This window comes from Notamacropus eugenii, chromosome 4 (assembly GCF_028372415.1).
Source record: "Notamacropus eugenii isolate mMacEug1 chromosome 4, mMacEug1.pri_v2, whole genome shotgun sequence".
NCBI lineage: Eukaryota > Metazoa > Chordata > Mammalia > Diprotodontia > Macropodidae > Notamacropus > Notamacropus eugenii.
Genome location: NC_092875.1, coordinates 427,551,842 through 427,569,967, shown reverse-complemented (window position 1 = coordinate 427,569,967; position 18,126 = coordinate 427,551,842). Strand labels below are relative to the sequence as shown.

Sequence of the window (18,126 nt, the reverse complement as noted above, 5' to 3'; positions counted from 1 at the left end):
AACTAGAATGTGCTAACTTTTACCACACCTTACCTGGGTTAAAAACTGGATACCAGTGGTAGAATTCGTTTTTGTAGGGAACTGTGTCAAATTCACTGCACTGCATCTGCCGAAATGTTGGCACATCTACACGGCAGGGGTGGATGTTGCACAGGCGATAGCGCTTTCTTTCTCCAGTGCAATACTTCCCTCCAAACTTGGGTCTGCCAATGAAACAGAGTGTTTTCAAAATTTCCTCAAAGATCACTTTTTTCTGTAAAAACCATTCACTGGAATTTCTCACTATGAAATTTCAGCCAAATTCATATCCTTTTCTGTCTTCAAAAGTCACCTCTTTTAAGAAGTCTCCCTAACTCCATACATTATCAAATGGTTCATTCTGCCCAACGTGTTTTTAGTACTTCAGTATATGGAAGTATATGATAACACAGAGACAATGTGGAATAAAGGGACTGCCTGGGAGTTAGGGAAACCTGAGCCTTAGTGCTACACTAAAGCTATGTGACGCACTGGGTGTGTGACCCAGGGGAGGCAGCACCTCCAGGCAACTCTGACTTGAAAAGTTGCAGAAAAGTTGCCAACCTGCATTGGCAGAGGGAGTTTCTACTGTCAATATTAGTGAAGGAAATATATCTATATCCACATTTATATCTATGTCCATATGGATAGAATCAATATCTATGCCCATCTATATTTCCATCTCTCTGTCTCCAGCATCCTTATCCATATCTACATCCTTCTCTATCTCACTGATATAAGGCATTATCTCATACCGATTTGTAGACAATGGACCATGGAGCGGAGAGAAGGAAGGGAGAAGAAGAGAAGCGGCTAATACTATAAATATAATTATCTCACTTAGTCCTCACAACAATTCTCTGAGACCAAAGCTATTATTTCCCCCAGTTTGCATCTGAGGAAACTGGAAGAAAAGTTATTTGCCAAAGGTCACACCGATGGTGTCTGAAGCAGGATTTGGAGTCTTTAGGACTCCACCTTGAGTGGCTATCTCAATTGCACCACCTATGATTATCCCTAAAAAACATGATTCCAACATATGAATGCTCCTTCAAGCTTAGCCCTGCTACCCATCAGCCTCTGGTCTTCATGAATATCAGGATAAAAAAAAAATTCCTTTCTTATGAATGAATGAATCTGCCCTATCATCTAGAGAGGTAAGCCTTTGGACAACAGAAATACAAGGTATCACTGGACCTGTACTCAGAGGTTTTCCAAGTTAGAAGGACATGCCAGGATTTCAAGAAATTAGGATCACCTCATATTACATGGAAAAACTGGAGCAAAGGTTCTTAACCTTTTTTGTGTCATGGACCCCTTTGGAAGTCTTGTGATGCCTCTGGACTAGTTTCAGAATAATATTTTTTAATATATAAAATAAAATACATGGGATTAAAAAAGGAAACCAATTCTATTAAAATAAAGATGCAATTTTTTTCCCACATGAGTTCACAGACTTCCTGAAATCTATCCACAGACCTCTAATGGGGTCCAAGAATCCCAAATTAAAATCCCTGCACTAAAGGGATAAGATCACCACCACAGTCATCATCATCATTATGATAACAATTTAAAAAATTTTGTCTGGCCCTGGGATTTCATCATTGAGGTGAACTGCTAATGTAGAAAGCACCTCAATATGTCAGATGTGAGACTTGATGCCAAGGTTTCCTGACTTCAAGGTCAGCCCTCTATATGTTAAGCCATACTATCTCTTAGTAATGGTCTAAGATTTTTCATATTAATTAATTAATAATAAGTTAATGGACAATAAGGTTTGGGAGGTTGGGGACAGGTGTGCTAAAAGTTCTCTCACATGTTCCTTCTTTTTCTTTCCTAGGCCACAGTAAAACCTCATGTTCTGATGGTGAGTGGCAGCACATTCCATCATCTTTCTGGTGCAGTACTTACTTGCTTTCCAGCACAAAAAGAAGTAGTACTAAGCAATGAGAGGATCATGTTGAGCTAGAAGGAGTGAAAGGATTTAGATTCAGCATCATATAAATGTAGAATTTTTAAAAAATCAATAATTTCATTATGACACCTAACGCTTTCAACAGTAGAACTAATGCACTCACCCCTCCATACCTATTTGCCCCAAACAACTTTCTTGGTACTCAAGGATTCTGTGAAACATTGTTTGGAAAACTCAGAATTAGGTTATTAAAAATCCCTACAGTTAATCTATATTATTAAATATTTCAGCAGTCACCCCAGGGTGCACAGGAGGTACCCTTAACAAATTTTCACTGATGGACTGAATCAGGCAGAAACTGTTCCTGCAGAGATTAATTCTGAATCTATGGGCTCTGGGGATATTTCTTGCCCCTAAATGAATGAAGCTATTCAGAAACATCTCAATTGGATATCTGTACAAGAAAAAAAAGCCAATCCCAAATTTAACCATAAAAATGAGAACTAGCTCATTTGTCCGAGCTATAAAAAAACTCCAAAATATTAAGAGGCAGGCTTAACAGCCAATCAAACACAGAGTCTGAGGGACTTTTAACATCCTTTGTCATTCCTTTTGATTCTTCTTTGGTTGAGGTCAAAGAAAACCAGTGTTTGGGTTTTTCATCAGAAAGCTTGGAAATACAGGGATTATGTTCACCAGGGTTTCTTAAGCAAAGGTGAGAGAGAGAGTGAGAGAGTGAGAGAGAGAGAGAGAGAGAGAGAGAGAGAGAGAGAGAGAGAGAGAGAGAGAGAGAGAGACAGACAGACAGACAGACAGACAGACAGACAGACAGAGACAGAGAGACAGAGAGACAGAGAAAGAGAGAGAGAGGCAGAGACAGAGAAACAGAGACAGAGAGAGAGAGACAGAGAAAGAGAGAGAGAGGCAGAGACAGAGAAACAGAGACAGAGAGAGAGAGACAGAGAAAGATAGAGAGACAGAGAGAGAGAGAGACAGAGAGAGACAGAGAAAGATAGAGAGAGAGACAGAGAGAGAGAGACAGAGACAGAGAGAGAGAGGCAGAGACAGAGAAACAGAGACAGAGAGAGACAGAGAAAGATAGAGAGACAGAGAGAGAGAATGAGGGGACAGACTTACTCGGGGTTGTTGCAGAGTCTCTCTGCACTCTGAACTCCAGCCCCACAGGTTCTGGAGCAATGTGACCAGGATGACCAGCGGCCCCAACCTCCAGGAATGCTCTCTGGTTTCTTTCCCACTGTGATGCACTTGCCAGCCATACACCACTGAGGGATCAGGAGGAAGTGAAGAAACAACAAAGATAGGTCAGGAAGCTAGCAACCCCAGAGCAACATCAACTTAACACTCAGGGAACTGAAAAGATAGGTTCACAGCAGGGAGATTCAAACTCAGGACTTAGTTTTTGTCATCAATTTTTGAAGCAAGTAACTCAGAACTAAATCAGAATAATAAAGGCAAAAGAGAGTTTCCTTTCAGAGTTCTGACCTTTATAATCACATAATACTAGAGTTGGAAGAGTTCTTAGATATCACCTAACCTAACTACTCACTTGATGCAGGCATCCCCCCTAGAACGTCCCTGACAAGTGGTCAAGTAGCCTTTCATTGGCACTTCTAGTCAGGGACAGCTCTCTACTATCTGAGACAGCACCTCAACAATTCTTTCTTTTAATGAATAAGGAATGCCTTCTTATTAATCTAACCTGCTTTTAATTTTACCCTCTGGAAAAAAAAATAAGCTCATTTCCTTTCTCACATGCCAAACATCTAAATATTTCTTTTCTTTTAATTTAATGTTTTTGGTTACATTTTAAGTTCTGAACTGTCTCCCTCTCCCTACCACCCCATACTAGAGGAGGCCACAATTTGATACAGATATGTATGTATGTATGTATGTGTGTGTATATATGTATTATGTATGTATAACCATACTATGCATACTTCTATTTATCAGTTCTTTCTCTGAATGTGGATAATATCTTCCTTCAGAGGTCCTTGGTAGTTGATTTGAATATTTAGAATATTCAGAATTACTTAGTCATTCACTTATTCTTCAAGCAATATTGTTACTGTATACAGTGTTGTCTTGGTTCATTTTATTCTTCGCTATTTTATGCAAGTCTTTCCATGTTTTTTCTCCTAAAAATCAACCCGATCATTATATCTTACAGGACAGTAATATTTCATCACAATCATATACCACAATTTGTTCAGCCATTCCTTAATCAATGGGCAGCTTCTCAGTTTCCAACTTTTTGCCACCACAAGGAAAGCTACTAAAAATATTTTAGAATATATAGATTCTTTTCCTTTTCCCCTGATCACCTTGAGAAACAGATCCAAAAGTGGCATTACTGGGTCAAAGGGTATACACAGTTTTATAATTCCTTGGGCATAATTACAGATCGCTTTTCAAAATGTTTGAATCAGTTCACAGGTCCACCAACCAACCAACCAAATATTTCAAGCCAGCTATCAGTTTGGGAAAGTAAAAAGGAGAAGGCAGGGATGAAGAAATAAATATATCATCTTTACAAGCTACGTCCATGTTTCTTGAAGGTGCTGGACAGTTTTTACCTGCTTGTCATATTTTCCTCTCCAGTTCAGAGGACCTTGATGTCGGAAGAGTTTCGGATCATTTTACCCCAAAAATGAAAAAAAAAAGAAGCTGCCACTCTTCCCCAAACTGAAGGACTCATTTATGCTTCTAGTACATACTACAGGCTAAATCAGAAGATGCTAAAGAACTAGCTCTCAAGGAAGTGCTTTGGAATCCAATATTATATTTTGACTCCAAGCAGGTTGAGTGTATTTGGCCTTAGTGCCTAGTAAAGAGGAATGTTGTGGGCATGCAGCCAGATCAGGTGCTAGAGAAGGAAGTTAATGACCCGAATCAGGCATCCTCAGAAGCAAATGCCCAGTGACTTGTCCAATTTATTCTTCATTTAGAAAAAAATGAAAAAGAGAAAATTTGGCCTTTGGATAATCAATCCAGAACATTCCACTGTCAGCAACATCCCCCATCTCTCAAGAATAGCAAGCTAAACCATTAAAGACATGTGAAGTATTTGGCCAGAAGTCACTCAGTGAAACGTGACTTCAAGGATTGTTCCTCTCTAATCGCATCTTCCCACAGGGAAATGCCAGAATGAGTCTCAAAAAGGAAAATGCCTGACTCTGGGTGCTCTGCCTGGACTGGCCTCAGTTGCTAGGCACACTGACTGATCTCCTGTGACCTCTATCCTCGACCTCAGACCCCTCTAATCCTCTAGCTTTCGATCACAGTCTGGAACATTACCTTTTTCTCTCCACATCTTGTCCCATCCGCAGCAGCATCCAGCTTTGAGCGGCAAGAACCTTTCACAGAGCACCACAATGTTTGGCAGATGTTCTGCAAAACCAAGAAAGATGCAGCCATTAGTAATAAAGACAACAATTCCTACTGATACAGCCCATGGAGGTTTGCAAAGTATTTTACCCTCAATCATCCTATGAAGTAGAGAAGTACATAATTATCATTCCCATTTTACAGATGAAGAAATAGAGGTTCTCTAAGGTTAAGTGACTCATTTATCATCACAGCACTAGTAAGTGACTGAGGCAAGATCTGAACTATACTCTCAATAATCTTTGGAAGGATATAACAAAGATGTTATGATCACAGATTTAGAACCAGAAGACATCTTTGAAGTCTGAGGCCCAAAGATGTTAAGTTACTTGTTCGATGTCATACAGGTAATGTGAGAGCCAGGATTTAAACCCAGGTTCCCAAATCCACTGCTCTTTCCATTATACCATGTTACCTCCCATGGCTTTAAGTCCAGCAGCCAATTTAGTTCAAATACACTTGGGTCTTAATTACTATATGAAGGATAGGGACCTAGAGTCTAGTTTTGGGAAAATTAGAAGATGGAGCCATGTGTCCTTATAATCTAGCATTGTTTTTACAGAATGTTTAATGAGACAGTGAATAGTTCTTGATATATCATAATTGGTAACCATGATTACTAAGGGCCAGTCACAGACTCTGGATTCTAATTATCACTCAGCATTCATACAACATTTGTTTCAATAGGTCTCCATCTATGTTTCTCCATCAATGCAAGTGGAATGACTATACCTGCCTCCTTTCTGGTGAAGGAAATGGAAATTATCCAGATGGAAAGCTCTCACTACTTCATGAGTTGTAGCTAACCAGTTTAACAGGAATATGGTAAAGGTATTGTGGGAACCTTGTATGAACAATTTAAGGATCTCAGTTTGCTTTTCAGTTAAATGCAGTAAACACACATTTCCCCTAAACCAGCATTTCACATGTGGGTTTTGACATGATAGAATCATAAAATGCTTAATCTAGAAAGGATTGCATGAATCTCCAATTTTATAAATGAGAAAACAGAAGCTCAGCGAGTGACTTGCCCAATATCCTGCCAAGACTAAAGGATCATAAATTTAGAGTTTGAAAGGACTACAGAGACTATCTAGTGCAATCTCCTCATTTTACAGATGGATAAACTGAAGGCAGGGAGGCTAAGTGCCATCTAGATGCCATAACCAGGATTCAAAATCAGGCCACCAGATTTCAGACTCGAGACTCTTCCTAATTAATAATGGAAGTTCTTCGAACATATTATGACTTTGTATATTTCATCTTTTATCACACAACAGAGAAAACTCATGAAAAGAATAATAAATATGAAGAAAAGGGACAAGCATGGGAAAACTTAAGAATGGATACAAAGTGAAGTTAGCAGGACAAAGAAAACTCTCTCTATAAATATAATATATATGTACATATATATATGTACGTATGCAAAGATACACACACATGCCATACAATAGAATGGGAAGCAACAAAAATTGAATTCCATGCAAATATAATGACTATACTTGTCCTTGAAGAAAAAATGAGAAAAATATACCCTCCCTTTCTTCCTTGTAGAAGTAAGGGACAATACATTCAGAACATTGCATGTACTGTTAGCCCTGGTCAATGTGTTGGTTAGTTTCGCTAAACTACATTTTTCTCCTCATTCTTTTTGATTCTTTGTTACAGGGGATGGATATCATTGGAAATGAAGATGATGTCAAAAGATCATTGCTTTTTAGACTCAAGAAAATAAACGTAATCTTACAGGAGAATAAAAACAAAAAACTTGTCCTTGAATCTGGACAGACAAGGGGGTTGGTATTATTTCCATCTCCCGCCTCCCAACATGCCTATATATCAGCTCAGCTAAGAAGGTCTTGTGTTCTTCTCAGGGATTTCTCCATGTGAATTCTCCTTCATTATTCATGGAGTGTGTTTTCCTTTCTTTCCACTGTGTTGGGAAAAAAAACCTTTCCCTTTTATTCTTTAGCTCTGTATGGTACCTTTTATCCTAGGAGTTCAAGGCACTTAGTGGTATGTGAGCTTTTACTAGGCACAACCAGAAAAGATCAAAGAAAAGAGACCACCCTCCGCCCAAGGCATTAGTGGAGTCATCCTCATCCTCATCCTCATCCTCATCCTCATCCTCATCCTCATCCTCATGATCAGGTGGCCAGACAGAGAAGTAGAGTGTTGGGACTGAAGCCAGGAAGATCTAAACTCAAATCTGTATTCAGATACTTACTGGCTATGTGGCCCTTGACTTCTATCTACCTCCACTTCTTCAACAATAAAATGGAGAGTACCTACTTCCCAGTGTTGTTGTGAAAATTAAATGAGAATATTTGTAAAATACCTGGCATATAGTGGGCATTTAATAAATGTCTGGGGATAGATAGGTGACATATGGATAGAGAACTGGACCTGGAACCAGGGAGACTTGAGTTCAGATCTGGACTCAGACACTCACTAGTTGTGTGAGCCTGGCAAGTCATTTAGCCTCTCTCAGCCTCAGTTTCCTCACTTGTAAAATAATGACAACACCTATCTCATGGGGTTATTGTGAGGGTCAAATGAGAAATTGTAAAGCACTTAGAGTAGTGCTTAGCACATAGTAGGCACTATAAAAATACTTATTCCCTTCCCTTCCCCAATAATAGTAGCCAACATTTATGTGCCATTTTATAACTATTACCTCATTTTAGTGGAAGGGCCATGACCTAGGATTCAGAAGATACCAGCTAACTTAACCTGAGTCATACTAATTGATGATTCACTTGCTTTTCAATCTGCAAATCTCTAAGCACTTTGCTAGCTATGCCTTGGGCATGATGACTCTGCCTCCACTTAGGCCTGCTTGGCACAGCACCAGGGATACCAAAGACATCTGGCACTTACATCGACTTCCTGACAGAAGGTTGCATTGGGACCGTACTGCAGCTGGCACTGGTGGTGGATGTCATAGATCACTCCGGGAGCAATGACCTTGGACTTCAAACCTTTCTTCTGGGGGACATCGTCCAGGCAGAACCCCCAGCCTCGACTGAGCACAAACATTCAACACAAGTAAATGAGGGCTGACAACAGTCATTCTCACTGATTCACTCAGTTGGCAGATGTACATTTCAATCTCAAAGCTTTCTCTCTATCCCATCCTTATTATTTCATACCCTTAATCAAAGTTCAATTTTTCATTTTTCAGAGGGCAGAAACAACTAGGGAGCAATTCAAGCAGTGCCCAGACTGAACTCAAGGCTGCTCAGCCAACTTTAGCCCTGTGACTACAGCAGCTTAATCTTGCAGCCCAACACAGTAGCAGTTACTGGGTGTTCTCAGTTTGAACTTTTCCTGATAATTTTCAGTTGGGAACAACTGAGGGAAAGCACAGTTTCACGAAAATGGACTCAGATCATGGAACAGATCCACAAAGAGCTAAGACAAGGAGAATGTCAGAATGAAAAAAGGAAATGTTTCCTCCAAGTGGCCATAAGCTCCTCAGGGCAAGGACTATTTGGCTTAAAGCCCTAATACTTCATATATACATATATATATATGTATATATGTATATGTATAGTGTGTGTATATACATACATACTCATATACATACATATATACACACTATACATCTATATCTATCTATCTATGCCTGCTGCATAGAAGGTAATTAATGCTTGTAGAATAAAACTGGACAAATGCTAAAGAACACATCACTAATAGGAGTCATCCTTGTGAACAGAACTGGTTTTATCCCCTAAGAGGCTTAGAAAGCAAAGAAAATATATGAAAGGTCTCTCCTGGTGTCTCTTAGGTGCAGTGTTCAGCACACAGCCTGCTAAGAGCAGTAGTAGGCATTGCCCAGAAACAGGCTTTCTTTGGGAATCTATTAGAGAGGAAAGGAAGACTTTGGATGATTTGTCTTGGAGAAGCTCAGAAGAGGCTGTTTGGTAATTAGGAAGCTCCTTAACTACTTACTCAAGGAAGCGAGTGATGTAATCCTTGCTACACTTGGACCATGTGAGTGGAGTGGGGTCATACTGGAGTTGACGGGACATGATGAACGGGTGCCTTCCCACAGGCTCACAGTCATTTTCTCTTCCATCATGCTGGATGCCAAAACTAGAGGGAATGTACACAGAACAAGAAAGAGCAAATTGAGTAGGATTAACCAAAGAGGAAACATTCATTTCTCTAGACCAAGACAAATCCATTTGCTTCACTAGGTTAAGTACCATAATTCAATGATGGAATGGAGGAAATAGCGTCCTGCAAATTACAGATCATCTCACTCATTTAGGATGGGAAGGGGCAAAGGGAAGGAGGTTGCTATCTTTGTTCTCAGTTTGGGAACATCCCCAACCAAGTCGAGAGTCAGGAGTTATGAGGCAAACTCCATGGTTCACTTGGCTCACAGCCCCACCTCCCACCCCAACTCTAGCCAATCTCTTCCAAATCCCTTCCCCCGCTCCCAGCTAATACATGCCATCACCCACTCTCTAATCTTGGGTTCCCCTCACTCAGTTCTCCTGAATATGGAAACACAGGCTTTTAACCCCACCCTTACATAAACTTGCTATCTCTGAAATAAACATACAACTCTCATTTAGATTTTCTAACAGTTTTACTGCTAATAACGATAGGGAAGCACATATGTTATTATCTCAGTGAATCTGGGATTTTAGTGACATGGATACTCCCTCCAGTGTTGCAAATTATCATCTATCCATTCCTTTTCACCCTGTGAAATTCTTGTCCATGATCTCCAATAAATTCTCCATTGTGAAACTGCCCAGTAGGCTAGAGATCTTCCCCCAGGATTTCTCTCATTTCATGGGCACCATCAAAGAAATTTGGCTGTCCATCACTATTCCTTCTTCTTGAATGGTTCTGAATCCTTACACTTCTCATCTCAACCTTGATCTATTCCTCTCTGTTCTGGTTGGTTTGTCTAAAGTAAACTCCCAAGTCTATCAGTAGGGCTTCTCTTTCCTTTAGACAAAGTTTGCCTTCTCCATCAAAAGCCTGATGCTGGCCTCTAGCCCATGCTCTTCCAGGGAGATGCAAATGCTAGAATCTTTTTCTTTAGCTTTTACTCCACATGTTAGCTCTTTGGAAAGTGACCTGAGAGAGTTCTCTTCCTGCTGTAAAGACCATTCCTCCTACTGCATCTTTCCTTAAGTTATTGTTTCTTGGTTGAATGACTTTTCTCTCTCTTAGGAATTTTGGGCCACTGGTCCAAACAACAGCCATGGCTCACATCACAGGCTCCTATGATCACAGATCCAGAACTGGTAAAGTTCTCACAGGCCATTTAGCTCAACGTTCTCGTTTTACAGATAAGGAAGTTTAAGTCATTTACCTAAAGCACACATAGAGGCAGAATTTGAACCCAGATCCTCTAACTAGAGTCAATGAGCTTTTTAACATACCATACTCTGCCTTTAGTAAAATAATTTTTATTTGCATTCCAATATATATATGTGTGTATAAATGTAGATAAATATATGCACATGTGTACATGTATATGTATATGTACGTGTGTATATATTATATGTGTAAATGATGGTTCATTCCCACATGCTCTTAATTAATTTGAAGACAATATGGTAGGTAAAGTAGAAAGAGCCATAGGGGTAGCTAAGTGGTACAGTAGATACAGCACCAGTCCTGGAGTCAGGAGGAGCTGAGTTGAAATCCAGCCTCAGACACTTATACTTACTAGCTGTGTGAGCCTGGGCAAATCACTTAACCCTGATTACCCACTAAAAGGTAAAAAAATAAAACTCATCCCTCTTCTTGTGCCCCTGATGCCATTCCTTCCCTTCTCCTTCACCAAGTGGTCCTTTTAGGAAGGAAGGAAGGAAGGAAGGAAGGAAGGAAGGAAGGAAGGAAGGAAGGAAGGAAGGAAGGAAGGAAGGAAGGAAGGAAGGAAGAAAAGAGCCATGAACCTAGAGACCTGACCTGGGTTCAAACTTCAGCTTTGAAGCTTAATAGCTTTGGGATCCTGGATCATAGAGCGAGAAGGGATGTTAGAATCATCTAGTACAACCTCCTTGTTTTACAGGTGAAGAAACAGAATCCCAGCTTGGCACAAGCTACACAGAGCAGAAGGCAACTTGGTGGCACCACGGTGCAGAGCATTGGGCCTGGAGTCAGGGAGACTGTTCTTCCTCAGTTCACATCCTCACTAACTGTGTGACCCTGAGCAAATTTCTTAAGTTTGTTTGCCTCCGTTTCTTCATCTATAAAATAAGCTGGAGAAGGAAATGGCAAACCACTGCCGTATCTTTGCCAAAGTAACCCCAAATGGGGCCACTGAAAGTCAGATACAGTTGAAAAACGACTGAAGATCAGAAAAGAGCAGAACCCAGGTGTTCTGACTCCAAATCCACTGACCTTTCCACTGTCACAATCACTTCAGGTTTGGAGCCTTAGTTTCCTCATCTTAACATGGGGGTTATAGCACTCATACTATTTCTCTTCACAGACAAAATGTGAGAAAATTGCTTTATGAACGTTAAAGCTTCATATCAGTGAGTTAGGCTTACTTAACCCAGTGGAGTAGGAAAACTTATTTAGTGATATGCTCTGATGACCCTAGAATGAATCTCCCCCCACCCACATTGGATTCTATCAGCCTCCCTGAACTACACTATTTGCCTCTGAGGTGCTTCCCTCTTGGCAGTCCTGCCTCAGATTCACTGTTATCAGAAAGAGAAAATTTAAGCAGACTGCTTTGGATGAAGAAGATATAAACCTCTGGCCATGGTCATGACTGTAAGCTTGTATTACTTTTATATCAAAATTTCTGATGAACACAAGCAATTCTTCCTGCCTCATAATATACAGTAATGTCTTTGGGGGAGTGGGCGATTTTTCTTTCATTTTTCTATCCCTTCTATGAGAAGTTGTATGACTTATATTTGAACCCTATTCATTCAGACCTGACATGTACTCACAAAAGAGCCAAAGAATTAATCTATAATCCTCTCATCCCAATAATTATCTCTCCTCCAATGGAGAATGTGGTTTGATGCCATGGTTTAACTCAGCAGGTCCTCCCCAGACTGCTCAAAATTCAATCTTTTCTGACTTATCAACTCCTCTCTGAGCTTACCTGTTCAATAATTTATCAAAGTTCCAAACCACTAGCAATTCCATAAGAAGCTAGAGGAACTTCAATTTTTCTAATAATGTCTACTTCCATGTACTAAGTCATATACACAAGAACCACACAGCACGCCGCTGTAGCAGGTCTCAGGTGTTAGCCTAACACTTTAACAGGATTGATTCCTGAAAAACACATCTTTCCATCACCTAATAGATTTAATTTCTCCAGTGTTTTTTTCTTTCCCCTTAGTTTTTTTTCGTCTTGTCATAAGAAAACTTTCCTATCTTAAAAAGAAAAGCAGCTCTAGGAAAACAGAACCAGAAACTGTGACTATTCCATTGCTTTGTGACAGTACTTCATTCTTGTCTTAAAGAAACCTGTATTATGATGTACTGGGAAAACCCTTGCTCCATCAGGGGATGCTGGCACTTTAGATCTAGTTCTGCCCCCAGTGGGGTTACTGGGGGAATAATAATGATAACAATAATTGCTAATATCTATAGATTACTTAAGGGACCATCTGCCTGTTACCATTGGTAGTTTCTTGGGGATACACTGTTTCTTTTTTCATGCCTTTATTCCCCAAAGCCTAACAGTGCTACACATATAACAAGTCAAGGATTGGTGACTCCAGGGGTCTGGATAAGCCTTAAAGATTTACTGAGGCTCAGGGATATTTATAGATTGCCTCTGGTCTGAAGGCTATCAAGTGACAGAGATATGATTTTGAACTCAGGTCTTCATGACTCCAGGTTCACCACTTTATCCATTATGCCATGGATCCTCTGCCTTGCCCATAGCTGATGATTAATAAATGTTTGTTGAATGGGATTTGATCCTCATTACAACCCTCTCAGGTACATAACACAGATAAACTCATTTTTACAGGATGAAAAACTGAGTCTCTAGCCCATTTAGCTAGTAAGTGGACAATCCACGATTCAAACCCATATCTTTCTATTCTAAGATCAACCTCATTTCCACAACATACTACCACTTCCGAGCTTGCTGGACAAGTCACAACATTCCCATGTTCCAGCTTCCTTATCTGTAAAATGATGGGGCTAAATTAGATAAGATGTGGAGCTGTGAAAGGCTTTCAAGGTCATCTAGACCAATCCCTTGATTTTACATACAAGAGAACTAGGGTTCAAAGGAGCTAGGTAACTTTCTCAAGGTCACACAGTGATTAAGTAGTAGAAATAGAATCCAAAACCAGGTCTTCTGTCTCTAAATCCAGCACTTTTTCTCCTACCCTACTGTTGTGCCTGTCTCAGTCTCTGCCCTGTAGGCTACTCCAAGGGGATAACAGGAATAGGGAGGTTCGTTCAGAGCACAGAGTCCATCTATTTTCTGAGCAGGGAGGGAAACAAGCTGCACTGACTGTTCCGTTCTGATTAGGCTTTTTCTTCCTTGCTTCATTGTAACTTATTTGCTATTTATTCACTGGCCACAGATTTGACAAATCCGTACAATAAAAATAAATTAACAGAGAGAAAATATATGCGAGGTAATTCAATGGATTTTGTCTGCTTATTTTGATTATTTTATGATAGTATTTCTTCAACAGGGATGGGACTCATATCTATAAATAACATCTATTATAACATTTAGATTGTTTTAAACTAACAATTCATTCAACATTTTCTGAGCTTGCGATTGGCACCACAATAGGGTATAGAATTCAGTAGTAGATGAAATTATGCAGCTATGGACTATCTCTCAAGGGTTCATATGTTTTATCCTATGGTTTCATTACTTAAAAGGGGTTCAGAGACATGAGCTAAAAGGAATTTTAAATCCTTCCCAGGTACTGAATTTGTTGTCTGTCACCAGAAGGTAATTAGAGGTAGCATAGTACAGTAAAAAGAATGCTAAATTTAAAGGCACAGGACCCATCTCATACTTGTGCAGATTTAGGAAAGTCATTTGAGCTCCTGGGGTCTCAATTTACTAATCCATAAAAAGAAGTTGGTCCAGATAACTATCTCCTACCAGATTCCCAAATCCCTGTTTCTCTTGATTTACAATCCTATGATAATAATGGTAAATCAATAGTATAAAGTGAGAAACAGCAGTTAGTATTACTGCAGGCAAAGACAGATGGAACTGCCCCCACTTAATGCACTTAATTCTGCTTTGCTAAAATTATACACACACATATGTGTATATATATATATATATATGTATAAATTATACACACACATATGTGTATATATATATATATGTATAAATTTAGGAATTATTACAGAAACTAGTTAACTTCCATCTAGACAAGACAACCCATAGTATAGTGTAGCAGAAAAAGGACTAGACCTGGGATCAGAGGAGATCTGGGTTTGAATCACTCCTTGGTCATTCAGGAACCTTCTTTGAGCCTCAGTTTTCTTATCAAGAAGATGTAACTACTTCCTTCAAAGGGTATTTGAGAAGACCAAGTGAGATTATGTACATAACCAGCTTAGAATTCTACATAAAGGCCATATGAACATATATATTATATGTATATTTTACGTAAATTTTGATCATGCAGAACAAGTACTGAAAGAAACAAATGATATGCTCTTTTAGAAAGAGTTTACAAAATGTAAAAAATGGAATACCTGATTGCTAACTTAAACCTTAGTTAATAATTCCTTTTAGGAACACTGGCTCTCACCATTAGGATAATTTTCATTGTTTCTGATCAGTCCACTTCTTTCTATTTCTACTCAACTGCTATTATTTTAAATTAATTTATTTGTTATCAGTTTTCAACAATCACTTTCATAAGTCTTAAATTTTCTCCCACTGTCTTCCCCCTCCCTCCTCAAGACAGCATGCGATTTTATATGGGTTCTACACATACATTCTTATTAAACACATTTTCACATTAGTCATGTTGCATAGAAGAATCAAAATGAATGAGAGAAACCATGAGAAAAAACAAAACAAAACAAAAGAAAACACAAGAGAAAATAGTCTGCTTCATTTTGTGTTCTGATTCCATAGTCCTTTCTCTGGATGTGGATGTCATTTTGTCTCCAGTCCTTTGGGAATGTTTTAGGTCCTTGCATTGCTGTGAAGGGCTAAATCTATTAGAAACAGTCCTCGCACACTGTGACTGTTACTGTGTACAATGTTCACCTGGTTCTGCACATTTCATTCAACATCAGTTCATAAAAGTCCTTGCAGGCCTCTCTGAAGTCCTCCTGTTCATCATTTCTTATAGCACAATAATATTCCATTATATTCATATACTACAACTTGTTCAGCCATTCCCCAATTGATGGGCATCCCCTCGATTTCCAGTTCTTTGCCAACACAAAGAAAATATTTTTGTAAATGTGGGACCTTTTCCCATTTTTATGATCTCTTTGGGATACAGTCCTAGAAACGATATTGATGGGTCAATATCGCATATTTTTGTATGCACATTTTTGTCGCCCTTTGGGCATAGTTCCAAATTGCTCTCCAGAATGGTTGGATCAACTCACAACTTCACCAGCAATGAATTAGTGTTCCAACTCTCCCACATCTTCTCCAACACTTATCATCTTCCTGTTTTGTCATGTTAGCCAATCTGATAGGTGTGATGTGGAACCTCAGAGTTGTTTTGATTTGAATCTCTCTAATCAATAGTGATATGGAGCATTTTTGCATATGACTATTGATAGCTTTAATTTCTTCCTCTAAAAACTCCCTATTCATATCCTTTGATCATTTATCAATTGGGGAATGACTTATATTCTTGTACATTTGACTCAGTTCTCTACAAACTTTAGAAATGAGGCCTTTATTACAGATACTAGTTGCAAAAACTCTTTCCCAGTTTTCTATTTCCCTCCTAATCTTGTTTGTTTGTGAAAAAATTTTCAATTTAATGTAATTAAAATTATCCATTTTGCACTTCATAATGTTCTCTGTCTTTTGTTTGGTCATAAATTTCTCCATTCTCCATAAATATGACAAATATACTATTTCTTGCTCCCCTAATTTGTTTATAGTATCAACCTTTATACCTAGATCATGTATCCATTTGGACTTTATTCTTGTCAGGCATTGGTCTATGTCCAGTTTCTACTATACTATTATCCAGTTTTCCCAGCAGTTTTTGTCAAATAGTGAGTTCTTATCCCAGAAGCTGGGGTCCTTGGGTTTATCAAACAGTATACTGCTATATTTATTGACTACTGTATCTTGAGTACCTAACCTATTCCACTAATCTACTCCTCTATTTCTTAGCCAGTACCAAGTGGTTTTGATGATTGCTGCTTTATAACACAATTTGAGATCTGGTAGGGCTAGGCCACAACCCCTACCATTTCTTTTCATTAATTCTCTTGATATTCTCAACCTTTTGTTCTTCCAGATGAATTTTGATATTATTTTTTCTAGCTCTAGAAAACAATTTTATGGTAGTTTGGTATGGCACTGAATAAGTAAATTAATTTAGGTAGAATAGTCATTTTTATTATATTAGTTCAGCCTACCCATGAACAACTAACTGATTTTTTTTCCAGTTACTTAGATCTGACTTTATTTGTGCAAAAAATGTTTTGTAACTGTGTTCATATAGTTCCTGGGTTTGTTTTAGCAGGTAGATACTCAGATATTTTAAAGTGTCTACCATAACTTTAAATGGGATTTCTCTTTCTGTCTCTTACTGTTGGACTTTGTTAGTAATATAAAGAAATGCAGATGATTTATGTGGTTTTATTTTATAACCTGCAACTTTGCCAAAGTTGTTTATTATTTTAAATAGTTTGTTACTTGATTATCTAGGATTCTCTAAGTATATCATCATATCATCTGCAAAGAGTGATAACTTAGTTTCTTCTTTGCCTATTCAAATTCATTCAATTTCTTTTTCTTCTCTTATTGTTAAAGCTAACATTTCTACTACCATATTGAATAACAGTGGTGAAAGTGGACATCCTTGTTTCACCCCTGCTCCTACTGGAAATGAGCTTATGCCCATTGCATGTAATGCTTGCTGATGGTTTTAGGTAGATACTGCTTATTATTTTAAGGCAGGCTCCATTTATTCCTATGCTTTCCAATTTTTTCAATAGGAATCTCAACAACTATTTAAAAGTACAGATGTTAAATCCTTCATTAATGTATATTTTGGGGGAGTCATGCTCATTTTCACCACTAAATGTCCTGAAGTAGTTCTCAAATTGTTCTGGCAAAAATCATCTCCTCTGATCTTCAGGTTGCAAGCCTCTGTGGGTGTGTTGTGAGATACCTCTTGTCATCTAGTTCTCTCTTTCTTGACTGCCTTTGAACATCCTTTTAAAAGGCTTAAATCTGTGTCTGACCTATCTGTTTCTAATTTCCTCTTTTACCTAAGGGATGATACAACCTTGTTTTTAAAATGAGCTAGACCCTTAATTGATAACCATAACTCACTCTAGCACTTTATGGTTCACAAAACACATTTCTCACAACAGCTCAGTGATGTAGGCAGACCAGGTAATCTCTTTAGACCCTTCTAGATTTCACTTGCAAAATGAAAGAGCTGGACCAGATCGGTTCTCTGATCCTTTCCAGCTCAAGTCTAAGGCTCTTGTCTTATTAAATAGATAAGGAAACTGAGGTTCTGAGAAGTTATGACTTGCCCAATGTCCCAGATTGAGTAAGCATCAACAAACTAGACCCAAGTCTTCTTAAGACTTAGTCTAGTGCTCCTAATATATCAGTATGATTGAAAGGA

At 38.7% G+C, this 18,126-nt stretch overlaps 1 protein-coding gene across 3 annotated transcripts in view; it reads right to left on the bottom strand.

Moving 5' to 3' along the window:
• ADAMTS12 (ADAM metallopeptidase with thrombospondin type 1 motif 12) overlaps window positions 1-18,126 on the bottom strand; it is a 528,119-nt gene that overhangs the window by 195,739 nt on the left and 314,254 nt on the right. For all 3 annotated transcript variants that reach the window (XR_011966393.1, XM_072605885.1, XM_072605886.1), the window contains exons 8-12: window positions 9,293-9,436; window positions 8,219-8,363; window positions 5,249-5,341; window positions 3,071-3,216; window positions 34-203 (exon numbers count right to left, since the gene is read on the bottom strand). Coding sequence is in view for 2 of the 3 variants with exons in the window: in XM_072605885.1 (XP_072461986.1) it covers window positions 34-203; window positions 3,071-3,216; window positions 5,249-5,341; window positions 8,219-8,363; window positions 9,293-9,436 (698 nt within the window). In the remaining variant the exon portion in view is untranslated. The remainder of the gene's footprint in view (window positions 1-33; window positions 204-3,070; window positions 3,217-5,248; window positions 5,342-8,218; window positions 8,364-9,292; window positions 9,437-18,126) is intronic.